The 19,719-nt window shown below is 52.2% G+C and overlaps 2 protein-coding genes across 5 annotated transcripts in view; one reads left to right on the top strand and one right to left on the bottom strand.

Moving 5' to 3' along the window:
• Positions 1–6,452, bottom strand: part of ELMOD3 (ELMO domain containing 3) — a 28,533-nt gene extending 22,081 nt beyond the window's left edge. For 2 of the 3 annotated variants that reach the window (XM_027129198.1, XM_027129195.1), the window contains exons 1-3: positions 6,173–6,452; positions 5,282–5,462; positions 3,710–3,983 (exon numbers count right to left, since the gene is read on the bottom strand). In XM_027129198.1, coding sequence (XP_026984999.1) covers positions 3,710–3,763 — 54 coding nt within the window. In that variant the 5' untranslated portion in view covers positions 3,764–3,983; positions 5,282–5,462; positions 6,173–6,452. The remainder of the gene's footprint in view (positions 1–3,709; positions 3,984–5,281; positions 5,463–6,172) is intronic. The other variant, XM_027129196.1, reaches the window with a different exon arrangement.
• Positions 6,453–6,463: 11 nt separating this feature from the next.
• Positions 6,464–19,117, top strand: RETSAT (retinol saturase). 2 transcript variants are annotated; one of them, XM_027129193.1, is made up of 11 exons: positions 6,464–7,080; positions 9,149–9,331; positions 9,658–9,899; positions 10,797–10,998; positions 11,577–11,774; positions 13,536–13,655; positions 17,238–17,376; positions 17,612–17,721; positions 17,797–17,963; positions 18,159–18,318; positions 18,583–19,117. In XM_027129193.1, the coding sequence occupies exons 1-11, from the start codon at positions 6,696–6,698 to the stop codon at positions 18,717–18,719; spliced, it is 2,043 nt and encodes a 680-aa protein (XP_026984994.1). In that variant the 5' UTR covers positions 6,464–6,695; the 3' UTR covers positions 18,720–19,117. The 2 variants fall into 2 exon arrangements, with proteins under 2 accessions (XP_026984994.1, XP_026984995.1); XM_027129194.1 differs by having other exon boundaries at positions 10,920–10,998.
• The last annotated feature ends 602 nt before the right edge of the window (positions 19,118–19,719 follow it).

Below are 19,719 nucleotides of genomic sequence, written 5' to 3' on the forward strand. Positions count from 1 at the left end.
AACTACAAGGAACTCTGTAAGGGAAAACTCCTGTTTAATCAGTCTTAAGAAAAACCACGAAAAGCTTAATGTTAATATAATCTTTAAAAAAAATTTTTTTAAATATATTTAATTTATTTATTTTTGGCTGTGTTGGGTCTTCACTGCTGTGTGCAGGCTTTCTCTACTCGTGGCGAGCGGGGTCTACTCTTCGTTGTGGTGTGCGGGCTTCTCGTTGTGGTGGCTTCTCTTGTTGCGGAGCACGGGCTGTAGGTGTGCAGGTTTCAGCAGTTGTGGCACGTGGGCTCAGTAGTCGTGGCTCGCGGCTCTACAGTGCAGGCTCAGTAGTTGTGGCGCATGGACTTAGTTGCTCCGCAGCATGTGGGGTCTTCCAGGACCAGGGATCGAACCCGTGTCCCCTGCATTGGCAGGCGGATTCTTAACCACTGCACCACCAGGGAAGCCCAATGTTAATATAACATTATACAGATTTCCTTGCTCCGTTCAAGGTCTCAAGGCTCTGAGTAAGTAAAGTTGAGTGTAGCACTTTCCTCACTTTTGGCCTTTCTGCTCAGCCAAACCTTCCCCCTACTGGAGCTTAAAAAACCATCTGACCAACTTTTTGCAACTCATATCACCAATACAGGGCTAATTTTCCTAATATGTTAAAAAAAAAAAAAAGATCCTACAAATCAGTAAGGAAAAGAAACAACCCAGTAGAAAAACTGGCATGGATATGATTTACATAAAAGGAAGCACAAATAGTTCTTAAACGTGAAGAAATGCTCAACCTTACTCATAACAAGAGAAATGTCAAATAAAACTACTCTGAGATAATGTTTTTCACTTATCCTATTATCCAAGATCAACAAGTGTGTTAACACTGTGCTGGCTAGACGACTGAGAGTTATAAGACACGGGAGGGTGAATTGGTACCACCTCTCTGGCTTGACAATATCTGACGAAATCACATATGCTGTGCACATTTGGGGCCTGCAATTTCATTCTAGGAATTTATCTAACACATATAGTCATCCATGTACAAATGACATGCTGACAGTGTCATTCATGGTAGTACTGTTTATAAAAACAAAAAGCTAGAAAAACCCTGACTGTCCACTGATGGACTTTTAATTTTATTTTATTATACTTTATATTTTCCCCCCAGTTTTACTGAGATATAACTGACATACAGCACTGTATGAGTTTAAGGTGTACAGCATAACGATCTGACTTATATACATCATGAAATGATGACTACAATAGGTTTAGTGAACATCCATCATCTCCTATAGATACATCAACAAATAGAAAAAAACACTTTTTTTCCTTGTGATGAGAACTCTTAGGATTTACTCTTAATAACTTTCATTTATAATATACAGCAGTGTTATCTTTATCATGTTGTACATCACATTCCTAGTACTTATTTTCTTATAACTGGAAGTTTGTACCTTCTGACCACCTTCATCCAATTCCACCCCCACCTCTAGTAGCCACAAATCTGATTTCTTTTTCTATGAGTTCCTTTGTTTGTTTTTGATTTTTTTATTTTTGGCTGCGTTGGTCTTTGTTGCTGCGCATGGTGTTTCTCTAGTTGTGGCGAGCGAGGGCTGCTCTTCGTTGCAGTGTGCGGGCTTCTCACTGTGGTGGCTCCTCGTTGCAGAGCACGGTCTCTAGGCACGCAGGCTTCAGTAGTTGTGGCTCGCTGGCTCTAGAGCACAGGCTCAGTAGTTGTGGTGCATGGGCTTAGTTGCTCCGCGGCATGTGGGATCTTCCCGGGCCAGGGATTGAACCCGTGTCCCCTGCATTGGCAGGCGGATTCTTAACCACTGTGCCACCAGAGAAGTCCCTATTTGTTTGTTTTTGAAGTATAATTGACCTACAACACATTGTTAGTTCCTGGTGCACAACACAGTGATTTGATATTTCTATACATTTCAAAATGATCGCCATGATAAATCTAGTTGTCACTAATGGACTAATTTTAAACAAATTAAAGCATATCCACTCAATGAGATCCTATACAGCCATAAAAAAGAGTAAGAAAGTACTTTATGGACAATTTGCAACAATCTTCATGATATATTAAGTGAAACACAAAGGGCAGAGTATATACACTATTTTGCCATTTGAATTTCTAAAAAACACATAAATATATTTGCGTGTCTTTACAGAGACTATTTCCAGAATTATATCCAAGGAAGTAGTAACTTTGCCTCCATCAGGAAAATTGGGTAGCTGGGGGACAAGGGTGGAAGGTAGTTTTTTCACTATATGTACATCCTCTGTACTTTTGGATTTTGAACCATCTGCAGAATTATTTTCTCTAAAATAAATAAAAGAAAAAATAATAATTAAAGGAATCATTGCTTATGTCAAGGACCGAGAATCTCAGATTGTCCTGTTACTCTAATCCCTTCCACATATTTTTGCCAACTAACACTCCTTAAACACAGCTTTGACTTTTTTGATTTCTTTTTGCCTGGGACACAAGAATGGACACTAAACACACCACAGCTGAGCTAACTCCTCCATAACTGGCCTCACGATGCCTAAGCACTACTGTCTCCCAATTTGATCCAATGAACATATGTGCTGCAGTTCCTCTCACCTCCAACCCCTGGGTCATGTGATTTTCCTCCAGAATCCGCCCCCACCTCCACCTTCTCAGTGTTTTCTGGTCCCTTCAAGATCAGTTCCACCTCCTCGGGGAGGCCGACCTTACCAACTGGGGCTACAATGGTCCCTCACGTCTCTAAGTCCTATAGCCCCTCTGTATGCGGCACAAGGGCCTCTGCAAAAGACCCGTCTCCCCAGTCAGACTGCCGCTTTGAGTGCAGGGACCTTCTCGTATACTTGTTTTATATTTCTTAGACCATTTGCACAGCACTAGGCTCGAGATACATTCTCAAAAATATCTGGTAATTCATCATGCTGAACAGCTCCCTGGAGAAGTCTGTGTGCTCAGGACTCATCGCATCCTTCCTCTCCCTCTCCGATTCAGTCCTCTCTAGTGTCCCAAGATGGATGTTCTCTGGAAGAACAGTTCATCTATCTTAGAACAGTGACAAAAACCTCCCTGGACTCCCAAAGCACAGGCTTTGTCCCCATTCTGGCCACTGAATCCCACAGGCTCCATTTAAGACTATTTCTGGGCAAGGTAGTGAAAAAGGTAAGGAATGCAGGGTAAGCCACCAGGCTAACACGAAGACATAGCACATTGGGGGACTTCCCTGGTGGTCTGGTGGGTAAGACTCTGTGCTCCCAATGCAGGGGGCCTGGGTTCGATCCCTGGTCAGGGAACTAGATCCTGCAACTAAGACCCAGTGCAGCCGAAAAGAAAAAAAAAAAGACATAGCACATTGATTCAGGAGTCCTGACAATAACCAGGCCAAAACACGCACTGGAGACAGAAAGGGCCAGTAAGGTAAGCAACCCAAATTGATGAAATACACATTTCTTGGGGGATTCTGCCTGAAATTCTCTTCCCACCCAAGCAAATCCAGACCAAAATCCCATAGCCCACTTAGAAAATAAGCTGTCAGGAAAGGCAATTGACCCAGAAGTGACTAGAAGCTTCTTCTAGTAGAACAAAGAGAACTAGAGTGAGGATTCTTCCTACACATTTCTAAAGCTCCACATCCTCTTGATGTATGCTCTATCTTATTACTATTAACAACATAACCCAAACCAACACCTTCTTTCCCAAACAGAAGTGCTTGCTTACCTGTCCCTCTCTTAATTCTTTCTCATCATGGAAAGAGCAAGAGTTTTCATTCATGACTCAAAATCATTTGTTCAAGTGAACTCTGTCCTTGGGCTCAGAAAGGAGTTTAATAAGGTCTGAGATTAGAAGCTCTGGGGAGAGCCCTAGATCCGACTGTTCTACCTCTGCCTTCCTTCTTGGCAACCACTTAGACTAAGAACAAGAAAACAGTCCCTGTGTGCCATCACCGGGGTGCAGGTTTCTGTGAGTCCCTGAGGTTTCCGGAGCATCAGCCCTGAAAAAAAAAAAAAAAAAATTAAAGAATAAAACTGGTTTCATCATTCAATTATGCCTCTGTTAAGAACTGACTTGAGGGCTTCCCTGGTGGCGCAGTGGTTGAGAGTCCGCCTGCCGATGCGGGGGACGCGGGTTCGTGCCCCGGTCCGGGAAGATCCCACATGCCGCGGAGCGGCTGGGCCCGTGAGCCATGGCCGCTGAGCCTGCGCGTCAGGAGCCTGTGCTCTGCAGCAGGAGAGGCCACAACAGTGAGAGGCCCGCGTACCGCAAAAAAAAAAAAAAGAACTGACTTTAAAAATCTTCAAGCAGCTGTAAACATATTCTGAATAAACAGTCTTCTTTAGCCAAATGCCTGCCTCTTACTATCCATGTCACTGGATGGAAAGAAGGGGTCACTGCAGGAGTCCGAGAGCTGGACCATCAGTACCCAGGAGGCAGCACCAGTGTAAGTGGTGGGGATCTGTTTCTGACGATGAAGTTACTGAGATCTGGGGCAGCATCTCAAAGGGGTGAGGCTGATTTAGAGTGACACGTCGGTGCACGGTCTTAGCTTAAGTGCTCAGGCTTTGCTTAGGTCTCAGACGCAGGTTGGGCCTAATACCAGATTCGGTTCCTACGACGGTAGAAACTCAAAATGCAACACTGTGCCTACCCTTCCTCAGTTAGCACCAACATTGTACATGTGGCAGCTGCCTAGCCAGTGTGGCTAGCTCGAAGCCCTTCCTCCCATGAGTCCACCCTAGGAAGAGGGCTGGACAGGCCCACACCTCATCATGGGGGAAGTGGACACCACGCATGTCTGTCACAACAAGAATGTGGATAAGTATGCAGATGACTGGCAGTCGTACCTCACAAACTTGGTTGACTTTTTTTTTTTGGCACGCTGCACAGCTTGCAGGATCTTAGTTCCCTGACCAGGGGTTGAACCCAGGCCCTTGGCAGTGAAAGCGTGAAGTCCTAACCACTGGACCACCAGGGAAGTACCCAGACTTGGCTGACTAAGGACGGAGGGTGGCACTGCCCTGAGGTCAGCCCTCCAGAGAATATGATCTGGGTTCCCTACAAACTGGCTGCCAGTAACAAGATGGACTCTTTGTCAGGGGGCAGGACGCACTGACTGATTCCTAGTCGGGAGCAGGAACACCTCCCGACTCTAGAGCTAGACATTTGGCTCACTGTAACTGAGGGGGAGGGCAGTGCTCCTCAGGAACTAGCTCTCTCTGGGGTCTCAACATCTGCCTCCCTTTCCTTTCCCTCCCCCTTGACCTCCATGACAGCATATGACCAAACACTCACACACTGGCCAACCTTGCGAAGGTGACAGGCAAGTATGGTGACGGCAATCTCAGGAAGGCTCTTCTGTTACTGGGCTCGAAATGTATCAAGCAGCACAGATGCATGACCAACTTTACATGCCTGCTGGCGCCTCAGTTCTGGCTGCCGCCCTGCTGGGGGCTTCAATAGGGACAGTTACTATCTGTAAGAGAGAAAGAAAAGAGCAGAAACTGTCAAACAAGCAAGTACTGGAAATCACAAAGTCACTCCTACCAATATTAGGCAAGTTCCTCATGGCTGGGCCTGAAGAAATGGCCATCCTATAAAGATGGATCCTTTCCAAATTCAGTATTTATGGTGCACCCACTTTACTTTTTTTTTTTTTTTTGCGGTACGCGCCCCTCTCACTGTTGTGGCCTCTTCCGTTGCGGAGCACAGGCTCCGGATGGGCAGGCTCAGCGGCCATGGCTCACGGGCCCAGCCGCTCCACGGAATGTGGGATCTTCCCGGACTGGGGCACGAACCCGTGTCCCCTGCATCGACAGGCGGACTCTCAACCATTGCGCCATCAGGGAAGCCCACCCACTTTACTTTTTTAATTAAAAAAAATTTTTTTTAATTGAAGTAGAGTTGATTTTCAATGTCATGTTAGTTTCAGATGTACAGCACAGTGATTCAATTATATATATAATATATATCTGAATACAGATATTCTTTTTCGAATAGCTTTCTATTATAGGTTATTACAAGATATTGACTATAGTTCCCTGTGCTATACAGTAGGTCCTGGTTTATTTTTATGGTGCACCCACTTTAGGCAATGAGCTACATTAAGGGCAATGATTTTAAGTTTAAGCTTGCTGGACCTTAAACTCTCTGAATAGGTATTTAATCTAGAAATCGGGTCCACACCTTAAATAAAAACGCGCACACAGGTGTGCCACTTCCTTCATCGGCCTTGTCGCTGGGGCCTCCCCGGCCCTTCCAGCCCCGAGCAGGCCTCCGCCGCAGGCATCACCATCCCAGGGGGGCGCCGCAGCCAAAACTACTGGCCAATTTGGGGTCACAAATCCCGGTGCTCGCCGGCTGGGATACGCGTATGTTAACAGAGATCTCAGTCCATCGAGAAACCCAGCCAGAGAGGGTGGGGACTCCGGACAGCAACTTTCTCGTTGGGGAAAACAGGAAAGCAACTTGCCTCAGGTCATGCAGCGAGACCAAAACCGATGTCTCCGGTCTGCCAGTAAGGAGTCTCTCACTGTTCTGCAACTCTCAGCCTTGTCTCGCCCCACAGCGACCATTTCCGCCCCACATTCCTTCTCCTTGGACCCCCGGGTCTCGCCCGCTGAGCCCCCGAGTTCCCAGAGCTTTCGCGATTGGGGTGCCTCAGCCCCTCCGGGCCTCCTCCGCGCATGCGCACGGGCCTCCTCCGCGCATGCGCACGGCCCTCCGCGCCTCCAGAGACGTGAGTACGAAGAGCCGCAATGGTCAATCTCCGCCGGAGACTTGGCTTCTGGCCAAAAAGGGCCTGGCTGAGCAGTGGCCAAAGTTGGCAGTGCCTTCCGGGTGCGAGGATAAGCTAACTGGGCAGAGCCGCGGCCGCAGAGCCCGGGCGCAGTCGGAGCGGACAGGTTCCGACGCCAGCGCGATGTGGCTGTTGCTGCTGCCGCTGGCTGCGCTGCTGCTGCTGGCCGTCCTCGGCAAAGTTTGCAAGGGGTTGTTCTCCAGCAGCTCCCCGAACCCCTTCTCCGAGGATGTCAAGCGGCCACCCGCGCCCCTGGTGACCGACAACGAGGCCAGGAAGAAGGTTCTCAAGCAAGGTGAGCGGGAGGGACCCCGGGGTCTGAGGCTGCGCCTGGACATCCTCGCGGGTTAGCGTTCCCCAGATGCAGAGTGATGGGAGGGCTTCTTTGCACGTGGAGGCACCCGCTTTAGAGTCCGCCACTGGCGAGAGCCTTGGTCCCCGCAGGCCCGGGGAATCGTGGCCACACGGGCGCGGGCATCGTCCTCGGCGAGCCAAGTTTTTGGCATAGCCACGCTCAGGCCCTGCCACTTAGTATAGCGGTGGCTAACCGGATAAACAAGAGGTGGCTAACCGGATAAACAAGAGACCCTTCCCCTACTTTGCTTTAAGACCTTAACGTTTTCACTTATCTTCCCCATGGGTTCAGGGACTTGGGAGAGCTGCACAGAAACCTTTATAGGAAATTGCATTTGGCCCATCAAGTGATTTGACTGGTTATGCCTGCTCCCATCTCTTGTTGAAACGAGACTCAACAGGGTGACTCAGGCTCAGAGCTGCTCTTCCATTGACCTGCACTGTCATCTTTAAAAAGTATTTGCGAATTTCCTCTAAGGTTTTAAAGAAAGAGTTCTACTGCTTAAAAAAGAAAAAAGAAAAAAAGAATAACCTGTAAAGAGAATAATCTGTTGATATCCGAGATCTCTCTCACCTGTTCACTTGTAAATTTTAGTATTCTGTGCAACAAGTCTTGCTACACAGTTGGAGACAGTATTGTTCTAAGTGGAAGGGCTATTAGTTTGAACTTCTGAGATCAGAGTTTTAATTGGACTCTGTCACCAATTTGCTGCGAAAACATTAGCAAGTCACTCCATTTATCTGGATTGGTCTAAAAATGAGATGACTAGTTTAACTGTTGCAACTAACATTTTAAATGACAGTAGAATGGAAAATATCAGAGTGCATAATACATGGTTCTGGTAAGTATTGTGAAACTTCTGTTTCAGGTATTTATATTATATACTAACATATGTTCTGGGATGTGAATATGAAATATATTTTTCACTATAGGTCTTTTAAAAAACATTTGAAAAGTTGAAAGTTTACTGAGTTCCCTAGCAGCTTGAAAAATTCCAAATCTCAATTCTTCAGGAGTGATCTTTTTTTTAAAAAATATATTTATTTATTTATTTATGGCTATGTTAGGTCTTCGTTAGGTGCATGGGCTTCTCATTGTGGTGGCTTCTCTTGTGGAGCACAGCCTCTAGATGTGTGGGCTTCAGTAGTTGTGGCACGTGGGCTCAGTAGTTGTGGCACATGGGCTCAGTAGTTGTGGCACGTGGGCTCAGTAGTTGTGGCTTGTGGGCTCTAGAGCACAGGCTCAGTACTTGTGGTGCACAGGCTTGGTTGCTCCGCAGCGTGTGGGACCTTCCCGGACCAGGGCTTGAACCCGTGTCCCCTGAATTGGCAGGTGGATTCTTAACCCCTGCGCCACCAGTTAGGAGTGATCTTGAGAGAACAGATCTTGTGTAGGAAGTGCCCATACAGCACCACGGGCTGTCCAGTTTTGTCTTGTTTAGGTGCTTCCTCCTCAACCCCACCTCCACGATTTCTCAGAGCAGCTCTGTCCTGCCTCTGCATCAGGATGTTGAAGAACCATCATCCGACTGGGCTGCTCCACTGCTAACTGCAGACCCTGCATTTTCCAAAGATAACCTGCTTGTGAATGGACCAGTCCATGAGCCAGCAGCCTGCACTGGCCCCGTCCCCCTCCTTGTTTCCTTTCTTCCCTAGCTCGCTCTCTGTCTGCACTTAGGTTTCTCAGCCTGTATTGCAGCATTGTTTTGTTCCTATGATAGTTTGTGGATTTTTTACTTTCTTTGCAAGTAGGAAACATCCCCAGCTACATAGTGGCTTTCCTTAAATCAGTTCAGATCAAACCAAATCACTTTGTTTACCCCGCCTGGCTGGTCCTGAATATTTCCCAGGTAAAATGTTTGAGACGTTTTAGTCAGGAGCTCCTTGCCAAACTGCTCTAGAGTTTTCTGGCGTTGTACAGGCTAGAGAATTCTGCCTTGGTTTCCACATCACTGCTCTTTCACTGCCCCCCAAGAAGCCCCCACCTCCATCTCCTCCATCTGCTGCAGCTTTCTCAGCCAGCCGAGTGCCAGAGAAGCTGGATGTGGTGGTCATAGGCAGTGGCTTTGGGGGCCTGGCGGCAGCGGCGATCCTGACCAAAGCTGGCAAGCGAGTTCTGGTGCTGGAACAACATACCAAGGCGGGAGGCTGTTGTCATACGTTTGGACAGAATGGCCTTGAATTTGACACGGGTAAGGCTTCTGTGGAAAAGGGCTGGGAGCTGGTGGTTTGGAGCAGCCATGGTGGGACGATCCTGGGCATTTCTGTGATTTTGGAGGCCCCGTCTTCTCCCTGGGCACCGCTTTCCTTGTCTGACAGCTGTACCCGCCGGCAGCCGAACTGGGCAGGGATTTGGTGGTTTCTGCTGCAACCCCCCTCTACAGAAAGGGTGGGTACCCCCTCTGGGCACAGACTCAGCCCTGCAGGACAACCTCTTTCACCTTGCTTCCTTGTTGGAGCTTTTCCAGGGCTCGATCCCCATATTCCTATGACACTTTGTTTTTCTGTCTCCCAACAGGAATCCATTATATCGGGCGCATGCAGGAGGGCAGCTTTGGCCGTTTTATCTTGGACCAGATCACTGAGGGGCAGTTGGACTGGGCTCCCACGGCCTCTCCCTTTGACATCATGGTACTAGAAGGGCCCAATGGCCGAAAGGAGTTTCCCATGTACAGTGGGGAGAAAGCCTACGTACAGGGCCTCAAGGAGAAGTTTCCCCAGGAGGAAGCTGCCATCGACAAGTATATAAGGCTGGTTAAGGTAACACGGACATGCTGAGGACCTCCTGCTTATTCCCAGCAAGGCTGACCTTCCTCATTAGCGGAGTGATGGGTAAGGGAGGCAGGAAGGAGGAACAGGCCTGTCTGTCTGGAGCTCAGCCTCCACTGGAGTTGGCCTCTGTGCCCCGGGGGCCCTCTGTCTCTGGAGCCTGGGCTCCGCAGCTGCCACTCTCACTCTGGCCTCTGGGGGGCGCTCAGCTCTCCTCCCTGACCACGCTGGCCTCCCTGACCACACTGGCCTCCCTGTGGTCGTATCACCACTTTTTCACTTCATCTGATTGGGATTATTCACAAGGAATTTGGGCTGGAAACTGAGAAGCAAAAAAGGACCCACCTGAGGGTAGAATGGGAAAAATTCACAGAGTATGGAGTTTTTTGTTTTTTTGTTTATAAATTTATTTACTTTTTTATATTTGGCTGCTTTGGGTCTTCATTGCTGCGCGCGGGCTTTCTCTAGTTGCAGCGAATTGGGGCTACTCATTGCGGTGCGCGGGCTTCTCATTGCAGTGGCTTCTCTCATTGCGGAGCACAGGCTCTACGCAAGTGGGCTTCAGTAGTTGTGGCATGCGGGCTCAGTAGCTGTGGCTCCCGGGCTTAGTTGCTCCGTGGCATGTGGGATCTTCCCGGACCAGGGATCGAACCCATGTTCCCTAAACTGGCAGGTGGATTCTTAACCACTTTGCCACCAGGGAAGTCCCAAGTACAGAGTTTTTGTTTGTTTGTTTGTTTGTTTGTTTTCCCAAGTACAGAGTTTTAAAATGCAAATTCAGCCAAGTTCAGCCGGGGCTAAGTGTTGCTGGCCCTCGGGCTATGCAGGCTGTTGGAAAGGCGAGTCAGGAGATGAGATCTGTTCCTCCCTGCTCATTCCCTTCCCCAGGTGGTATCCAGAGGAGTCAGTCATGCCATCTTGTTGAAGATCCTCCCGCTGCTCATGGTTCAGGTCCTCAACAAGTATGGGCTGCTCACCCATTTCTCTTCGTTCCTCCATGCATCCACCCAGAGCCTGGCCGAGGTCCTGCGGGAGCTGCCAGCCTCCCCGGAGCTCCAGGCCGTGCTCAGCTACATCTTTCCCACTTATGGTGGGTACTGACCTTGGGCCCCAGGCAGCTCCTGGCTCTCAGTCTTCCTTCCTGAGCCTGCTTGGCTGACTGAAATGGAAGAGCACACACCCTCTGGAGCTTATGGAGGAGATGTCTGTCCGCCTCCCTACTGGACACACTGATAAAAATTCCCTTCACCCACGCCCTGGATGACTTTCCTTTCCAACCAAAACTGTCCTCCCTGGCAGCATGACAGTTTGCAGGGAGGACATTCCCAGTGGCCCCAAGACCTGTAAGGTTCCCCGTTCCCCACATTTGGATGGAAACAGGCCCTCTGGCTGCCCTGAGCCCCGGGGATCACTTGGATCCTGGGATGCATAGCCTCAGACCGTGTGTTTTCCTTTTTTTTTTTGGCCATGCCTCACGGCTTGCGGGATCTTAGTTCCCCAACCAGGGATTGAACCCGGGCCCCTGGCAGTGAAAGCACCGAGTCCTAACCCACTGGACCGCCAGGGAATTCCCAAAGGCTGCGTGTTTTCTGATGGGAACCCGTATTCCTTTCTGAACGAAGGTACCGCTGCCCCTCCTGCCTCATCACCCCTTCCTTCCTTCTGTAGGCGTGACCGCCAGCCACACCACCTTTGCCATGCATGCTCTGCTGGTTGACCACTACATAAAAGGGGCCTTTTATCCCCGAGGGGGTTCCAGTGAAATCGCTTTCCACACCATCCCTGTGATTCAGCGGGCCGGGGGTGCTGTCTTGACGAGGGCCCCTGTGCAGAGCATCTTGCTGGACTCAGCTGGGAAAGCCTGCGGTAAGAGCCCTGCATTGTCTTCACAGTCCCTGGCCGGGGTGGGAGAGACCTGGGGTCTCTGGGTGCAGAGCAAAGAAAGCACTGAGGGCAGAAGGTGTAGAAGAACTGACCTCCAAGTCGGGGGTTAAAGCCTGGAATCTGTCCCAGTCTGGGGCTGCCCGGGGATAGCGATTGGCCTGGAAGCAAAAAGGACACGGGAAGGTTAAAGGGTGGCATGGTTCCCAGAGAACAGTATTTCATCATTTATTCAATGGATAAAAATAGTTATCTGGTAATCTAGGACCTCCTGAGCGTAGGGGCTGTGTCTTTTTAATCTTTATGTCTATAGACTTTAGCACATAATAGAACCCAGTAACTGTTTGTTCAGTGACTGATGGAGTGAGTACGTAACCTGGGTGCTCGTAGGGTGGTGTGGAGGCCGGCAGGATGCCCTGCCTTCAATCTGTAAATGGCAGAGTGGGACCCAGACTCTACCCTGGCTCAGGTGTTTGCTGTCACCTGCACAGAGCGTCAAAATCCCACCGTGGATGAACTCTGTGAGGAGAGGCTCTATGCAAGGAAGGACTCTGGTAGACAGAACAGGCCATCCAGGCTGCGGGTGCTTCAGAAGCATCAGCTAAGGGGGCAGAGAGAGGCCTGGGGAAAACAGAGCTGGTGTGACAGTAAATTCACCAGAGGAATCTTTCAAGGAGGAGGTGGTGAGTGGGTAGCCCAGGGCACACAAAACTCAAGGGAGAAAAGACGGTCAGCGGTCTCCAAGGGCATGTGTGTAGAGGAGACTGGGAAGTTCCCGGTGGTGAGAGAGGGGTGGCTGTCCGATGTGTGAGACTTTCTCTCATGTTCATGAGCAAGTTCTTCCAGCCGTCAGGGGGTCTGTGGACCAAGGTGGGTTTATCAGTTCAATTAAATTCAGTGGCGGATATATTTATTTGTGTTTTTCACGTGCTAGGTGATAAAAGATAAGTAAATCCTAATCTGTAACTCAAGAAGTTTCCAGTCTCACAGGGAAGATGACTGCGCTATAATTAAAGTGCCACATAGAGGCGGGCACCAAGGATGGAGGTGACACAGAGGGTGGTGGAACAGGGAAGGCCTCAGAGGGAGGTCATGAAGGGTGAGAGGAAGCTAGCCAGAGGGGAGGGGTGGTTATTCCAGGCAGGGGGAACAGAATGTGCAGAGGCACAGAGGTATGAAAGAGCTGAGTATTTTTAGGCATCTGAAAATGTTAGGTTGAATCATAAGAGACTGCCACATTTATAGGTTAAAAAAACGGTTGACTATCAGCTATTTCATACAGTCCTACCTAATAGTTTAGTGAGAATGGCCAGAGGTGAGGCTGGACGCACGAAAGGGACCACATCAGGGAAGGCTGAGACAAGACCTTGGAGTTTAAGTAGAGGTTGAGGTGTCTTTGGAGGATTTTGAAAAGAGCAAGTTGGGACGGGAAGTCTGGCAGCTGTGAAGAAGGGTCTAGGATTCCAGTGAAGGCCTTCAGCCCATGGGCTCTTTCGGGGTTCGTGTGAAGGTTGGTGGGTTGCTCAAGAGAAGCGTGCCCACGCAGGGTGGGGAGAGAGGTAGGAAGCCAGGGCGGGGACCGTGAGCCAAGAGGGCAGCGCTTCAGGATGGTTCCCTCACTTTGCAGTTTGGCCTGGGGCCTGCCCGCTCGGGGTCAATGTGGGAGAGATCTGGGGGGTGGGGAATAGGGACCTTTCTCATCCTCCTGGAGCTTACAGAACCTCAGCCAAGCTCTTGTGCCTGCAGGTGTCACTGTGAAGAAGGGTCAGGAGCTGGTGAGCATCTATTGCCCAGTCGTGATCTCCAACGCAGGATTATTCAACACCTATGAGTACCTGTTGCCAGAGAAGGCCCGCTGTCTGCCAGGTAAACGACTGGGCTGCGTCACTGTCCTCCAGGTGCCCCAGGCCTGCCCTCTGCAACCAGCTGGCTCAGCCTGGCTGATGCTTCCCCCAGCATTAGCACTGCCCTTTGACCCTCCATAGGCAGAAAAGGTGAGCACACCGGTTTCTAACATCCGTTCCCAGAAGGCCTCTGTTTAGGGGGTGGCATCAACTTCCTTTGTATCACATCCTCCCCAAAGACCCTTTGGTCCTTCTCTCTCATTTCATTCTTGGCATATTTACTCCCTTTCCCCTTATCACCTCAACCATGTTTCCCTTTCCTCTTTCAAGTCTCCAGTCCTAGTTGCCCATTTCCAGTTTCCCTAGATCTTAGATCATCTCTCTGCTAGTCCATGATGGTGGGTTGAGTCCTAAAGGAACGTTTCTTGGATTTTCACTGAGTTTGCCCTATGAATCCTGCTTCCTTCCTTAATTTCTCACTTATTTTGAGTGGGGAAGCCTGATCTGACATTGTTGGTAAGGGGAGCCAAGGCTGGCGTGGAGAAGAAGGCCTTGATAATATTGCTGTGGGCCTGCCTCTTCAGGAAGCAGCTCTGTATTGGTGCTGAGGCTGCAGGAGTATCCTCCGCTCCGTGAGCCCTGAACTCAAAATAAGCCTCAGTCTAGTCATCTCCACTGATACGCCGCGTCCAGAACTAAAAGCCTGTTTTTGTTCTTGCCTTGATCCTCGGCCACTGGGTAGAGGGCTCGTCATCCTAATGGTGATGGCTGGGGAAACAGAGGCACACAGGTGAATAACTGCCCAAGGCCACCCAGCTGGAGGTGGCCAAGCTGAGCGGAGAAGGCTGGTGTGTCTGACTCCTAAGCCTGGGCTGCTGGCCTGCTCTGGGCTGGGAAGCATGGGGCTTCCAGAGCGAAGGCCTCACTTGAAGGGGCAGGAGAGCAGGTCGGCCCACAAGGAACAGAGTGGCTGAGCCAAGGTTAGCTGGGACGTCACCATTTGGAAATGTAGCTGGCAGCTCCCCATGTGATTGAGGGGAGGAGGCCGCTGGCTGGGAGGGGACCGGCGATCCTGGACGGTGAGGGAGAGGCATCTGCGTAAAGGCCTCTGGCTGGGGTGGGAGGTGGGGAGTAGGGAGCCACTCACGATGAGTTTGGGGTGGAAACCCCGGACTTCACTGGTGCCCGGGGAGGAGCGCTGTGGAAAGAGCGCTCCGCCCCAGAGGGCGGGCCCAGGGATGTGGGTTCAGTAGAAAAGTGAGGCCTTGGATTTCCTGGTGGGGGAGAGGGTGGGTGGCCGTCATGATTGTCTCTGAGGTACAGGCCATGTGCTCCTGGGAACTGGCCTCCTCAGCCCTCTGCCTCACTTAGCTGGGCCTCGGCCGGCACCTGCTGCCAGCAGGGGCCTCCCCTCTCTCAGGCCGGGTGAGCTGAGTGGGGTGGGGCAGAGACCGCCCGGTGGCCTTTGGTACTTCGTGCCTCCCTCTCTCCCAGGACCTCTGAACCCTGACACTGTCCCCTGACGGGCCCAGTGTTCCCCCAGGCCCGCCTTCTCTCCAGGCAGCCATGCCACAGACTTAGCTGCCGAGCTTGCCTCCCTTCACTGGCGGAAGCAGCTTCCACTGCTCTTACGTATCCCAGCCCTGAAGACAGTCTCATGTGCCAGCCCCTACCTGCCTGAAGGACCAGCTGCCTCTCTCGAGCGGGAGCTGCATGAATCCCAGTTTGAGAGCATTTCAGACAGTGGCAGCAGTGATGCTTAACTCAGAGACCCCAGGTGCTGGGATTCCTACGTTTCCAGCTGTTTGGGGGTAGAGATTCTCACAGTTCTGTCTCCCTCTCAGAGATGGGAACGGGATATCTGGTGGCCTTGGGGACAGGCAGTGCTAGTTGGGGTCGAGGGTGGAGGTGGGGTGGTCAGGCAGGGGGAGCCTTTGTGAACAGGAGCGCCTTTCTTAAATTCCACGGCTGAGCTTTGAGGAGGGTAGTTTGGAGAGGAGGTGTTTTGAGTAGGGAAGACTAGTTTGACAAAATCAGTAGGGGAGCTAAGGCTGGTGTGGAGAAGCAAGGCTTGGTCTCATCGTCGTGTGCCTGATTTGAGACCCAAGATTCTGTTTTTCTGCCAGGTGGGTGGCTCCTGGACCCCTTCCTTCTAGCTGGGGAAAGGGACAGGAGGGGCTGGGTGGAGGTGATGGCTGCGCTAAGGGGCTTCTGAAGACCTGGGGGTATCACTCCTGGGCCCCTGGTTCTCTCTGTGCCCACCCTGCCCCACCTGGAAAGGGGGTGCCCACAGCTGTGGTTCCCCAACGATGCTGGGACCCAGGGGAGAAGGTGCTCCTGACTTTCCAGGGCAATTACTACTACTCACCACATCCCCTGCCCCGCCTCGGCGCTCCCACAGCTGGGCGGCTCGGCGCTCCCACAGCTGGGTGTCATATGCCCGTTGTCCTACTGTAATTGTTACAACGCCCCCTTGACTCTCAGAAGTGGCCTGTTCTGGATGATAAGTTTTATGGTCACCCTCCCCGTAGCACTCAGGTCTTCGCAGCCTCTAATAGGAGAGCCAGCTTCTTCAGGAAAGTGGACAGTGGACAGGCATCACGTCCGATTCCTTGCAGTGTTCCCAAGGCCTCGCAGAGGATCCAGCGCATTTCAGGTCCTCAACAAATATTTGTTACATGAATTAAGCAGAGCAGCCAGTGGCGACTTATCCCTCAGGCAGAGGCTGGAAATGGTCCTGGGAATGGGAACAAAGGATAAGACTCCGGGGCTTCCCTGGTGGCGCAGTGGTTGAGAGTCCGCCTGCCGATGCAGGGGACACGGGTTCCTGCCCCAGTCCGGGAAGATCCCACGTGCCGTGGAGCGGCTGGGCCCGTGAGCCATGGCCGCTGAGCCTGCGCGTCCGGAGCCTGTGCTCCGCAACGGGAGAGGCCACAGCAGTGAGAGGCCCGGGTACCGCCAAAAAAAAAAAAAAAAAAAGGATAAGACTCTGTGGGAACAACTTCCAGAAAACTGGTCTGGGCTCAGCTGTTGAGAGGTGGGAATGCCCAGTGGCTTCGGTCCAGGGGACCAGAGGCTCCCACGGTGCCTGGTGCCTTCCTCCTCAGTGCTATTCTTCCCTCCTCCCCAGATGAACCCTGAAATGCCAAGTGCCAGTGATGCCATTTGCATCTGTTCATCTGCATCACTTACCATTTTAAGGCCTTGTGCTGACTGTTCAGCACGGGAGGAATTATGCATATTCAGTCATTAGATGGTTTGTATTCAACTTAATACCGAAGCCAAGGCTTACAACCAAATACTGTTCCTAGCCGTGGTCTTTGTAGTGCAGAGCCCGTCATCCGCTCATAGCTGAGACATTAAGGGGACGATGGGAGGCAGTGAGCAGCTCAGAGAGCCAGGCGTCACTCACTGCTCCTCAAGGCGCTCAGAGCAGAAGTCTGAGGCCGTGGCCTCCACAGGCAGGAGACCAAAGAGCAGGCCCCTGCCAGGTCGAGTTGTCCAAACGTCTGAGGCTGCAGATGAGGTGAGTGGGCGTCCGCAGGCTCCCGGGGCAGGGGCAGCAGTTGGTGGCCTTGTTCACGCGGCCCTGCCGCCTCTGCAGGTGTGAAGCGGCAGCTGGGGATGGTGCGGCCCGGCTTGAGCATGTTCTCTGTCTTCATCTGCCTCCGAGGCACCAAGAAGGACCTGGGGCTGCCGTCTACCAACTACTACGTTTATTTTGATACAGACATGGACATGGCGTAAGGCGTGGGTGTGCGTGTGTGGGGAGGGTGCCCTCCCCTGATGCTGGGGGAGAAGCAGCAGGATGCAGGATGGGAGGAAATGGGCAAGAATCTACTCCCAAAGGGCTTTTCCCTACCTAGGCTGTGCCTTGGCCTCATCCCTTCGGGGGTCCCTGGGGGTGACCTACCCTCGGGGTGGTGCTGTTGGCTGCGGGGAACAAGGCCGGGACCGACAGCCCCTCTCCTCCCCCAGGATGGAGCACTACCTCTCTCTGCCTGCGGACAAGGCTGTAGAGCACATGCCCGTTCTCTTCATTACTTTCCCGTCGGCCAAGGACCCGTCGTGGGAGGACCGGTTTTCAGGTGGGGCTTGAGGTTCTGGGGCGGGGGCTTGGGCGGGGCAGGGGCAGCAGTAGTGACCCCGCCCTGCATCCCCAGGCCGCTCCACAGGGGTCGTGCTGGTGCCCACCTCCTATGAGTGGTTCGAGGAGTGGCGGGACGAGCCCCAGGGAAAGCGGAGCAGCGGCTACGAGACCCTCAAGAGCTCCTTTGTTGAAGCCGCTCTGTCGGTCCTCCTGAAGCTCTTCCCACAGCTGGAGGGGCAGGTAGGAGGACAGACTTCTGTGGCTGGTGCATCTCTACCCTTTCTTTGGGGCAGGGGAACCAGGCCTGGGCTGACTGAGCTCCAGGAAAGGATAGGGAGCCCGTGCCGGCAGGCAGCTCGTGCAGGGGCAGGAAAGGAGGTGAGGGTCTCACAAGGTCCCACTCCCACTCTTCGGCTGCCTCTTTTGCCTCCTCAGGTGGACAGTGTGACTGGAGGGTCCCCGTTGACAAATCAGTTCTACCTGGCAGCTCCCCGGGGGGCCTGCTACGGGGCTGCCCACGACCTGGGCCGCCTGCATCCTGGTGCGATGGCCTCCATGAGGGCCCAGAGCCCCATCCCCAACCTCTACCTGACAGGTACACTCACTGCTGCATTTTGCCAGGACCTGAGACCCTGGGCTTCCCTGTCACCCAGAGTCCTCCATTCTTGCCCTCAGATCCTGCTGCCCCCTGCAGCCTCCCACACCCTGAGCTGGGCTGCCTCGGCAGCTGTGGACCCTGGTCCTGGTCCTGGTCTGAAGCCATCTCTGGGCGGCCCTGGCCCAGGGGCCCTTGTCCATCCCTGTCCCCCACTTGGGGGGCGGGCAGCAGTGCACACGGGCCTCTGCTTTTGTCTCCTAGGCCAGGATGTCTTCACCTGTGGGTTGATGGGAGCCCTGCAAGGGGCCCTGCTGTGCAGCAGCGCCATCCTGAAGCGGAACCTGTACTCAGATCTTCAGAAGCTTGGCTCAAGGGTCCAGGCACAGAAGAAGAAGTAGTTTGGTCAGGGATGAGTCAGAGGAAATTTGGCCAGTGCTCCGGCACAGCCCCTGACTTACCCATGTCTTTCTGATCACGTAAAGTACTCGTTTTTAATTTCTGAATAAGAGTCCGACGCAGAAGTGTAGCATAGATGGCGCTTTTTTTTTTTTTGGCTGTGCTGCACAGCATGTGAGATCTTACCCCGACCAGGGATTGAAGTCCGTGCCCTCTGCAGTGGGAGTGCAGACTCTTAACCACTGGACTGTCAGGGAAGTCCCTAGATGGTGGTTCTTAAACTGAAGCTCTTCCAGCCAGGCAGGTGGTGATCCTTCATACCTTTTTTTTTTTTTTTTTGCGGTACGCGGGCCTCTCGCTGTTGTGGCCTCTCCCGTTGCGGAGCACAGGCTCGGGACGCGCAGGCTCAGCGGCCATGGCTCACGGGCCCAGCCGTTCCGCAGCATGTGGGATCTTCCCAGACCGGGGCAGGAACCCGTGTCCCCTGCATCGGCAGGCGGACTCTCAACCACTGCGCCACCAGGGAAGCCCCTTTCATACCTTTTATAACATGCTGTCTCTACAAAAGGCCCAGCGTGGGTTACTGACTTGGATGACTTTAATGGTTCATCAGGCAGCGCTCTGCATCCCGCACCCACACCTCCTAACTCAGAGCCATCAAACCAAATATTCTTTGGTCAGGTGGCCAGAACCCTTGAGAGTGTGGGGCGGCTGAAGCAGGGTGGTCCCACCGGCCCGAGGCTTCTCTTCCCATTCCCCCTTAGTGCCTCTCCGCGGGCGTCCTACACAGCGGAGGGAGGGTGCCTGATGAGCACGGTTTGGGTTGTAGTTCCATAGGTTGAGGCTTCAGATCCCATTTTTCTGGCTCCACTGGCTTTCAGCGGGTGGGGAACCGCCTGTGATAGGGTCCATGTGGACGTGGGGGCAGGGGGCTGACAGGACGCATTAGTTAGCAAGGTGTATGTTACAGAAGAACATCCAATGCGCATGCAGCCAGGGCCT

The sequence above is a fragment of the Aethalodelphis obliquidens genome, unplaced genomic scaffold, assembly GCF_003676395.1.
Source record: "Aethalodelphis obliquidens isolate GAN/ISIS:26980383/991018 unplaced genomic scaffold, ASM367639v1 scaffold35, whole genome shotgun sequence".
NCBI lineage: Eukaryota > Metazoa > Chordata > Mammalia > Artiodactyla > Delphinidae > Aethalodelphis > Aethalodelphis obliquidens.

What these genes read in the sequence shown, in the direction of transcription:
- RETSAT (XM_027129193.1), top strand. Translation starts at nt 6,696, where the DNA reads ATGCGCACGGCCCTCCGCGCCTCCAGAGACGTGAGTACGAAGAGCCGC. An exon ending in TGGCCTTGAATTTGACACGG is followed by an intron (nt 9,332 to 9,657) that starts GTAAGGCTTCTG and finishes GTCTCCCAACAG; the next exon opens with GAATCCATTATATCGGGCGC. An exon ending in TCCCACAGCTGGAGGGGCAG is followed by an intron (nt 17,964 to 18,158) that starts GTAGGAGGACAG and finishes TTGCCTCCTCAG; the next exon opens with GTGGACAGTGTGACTGGAGG.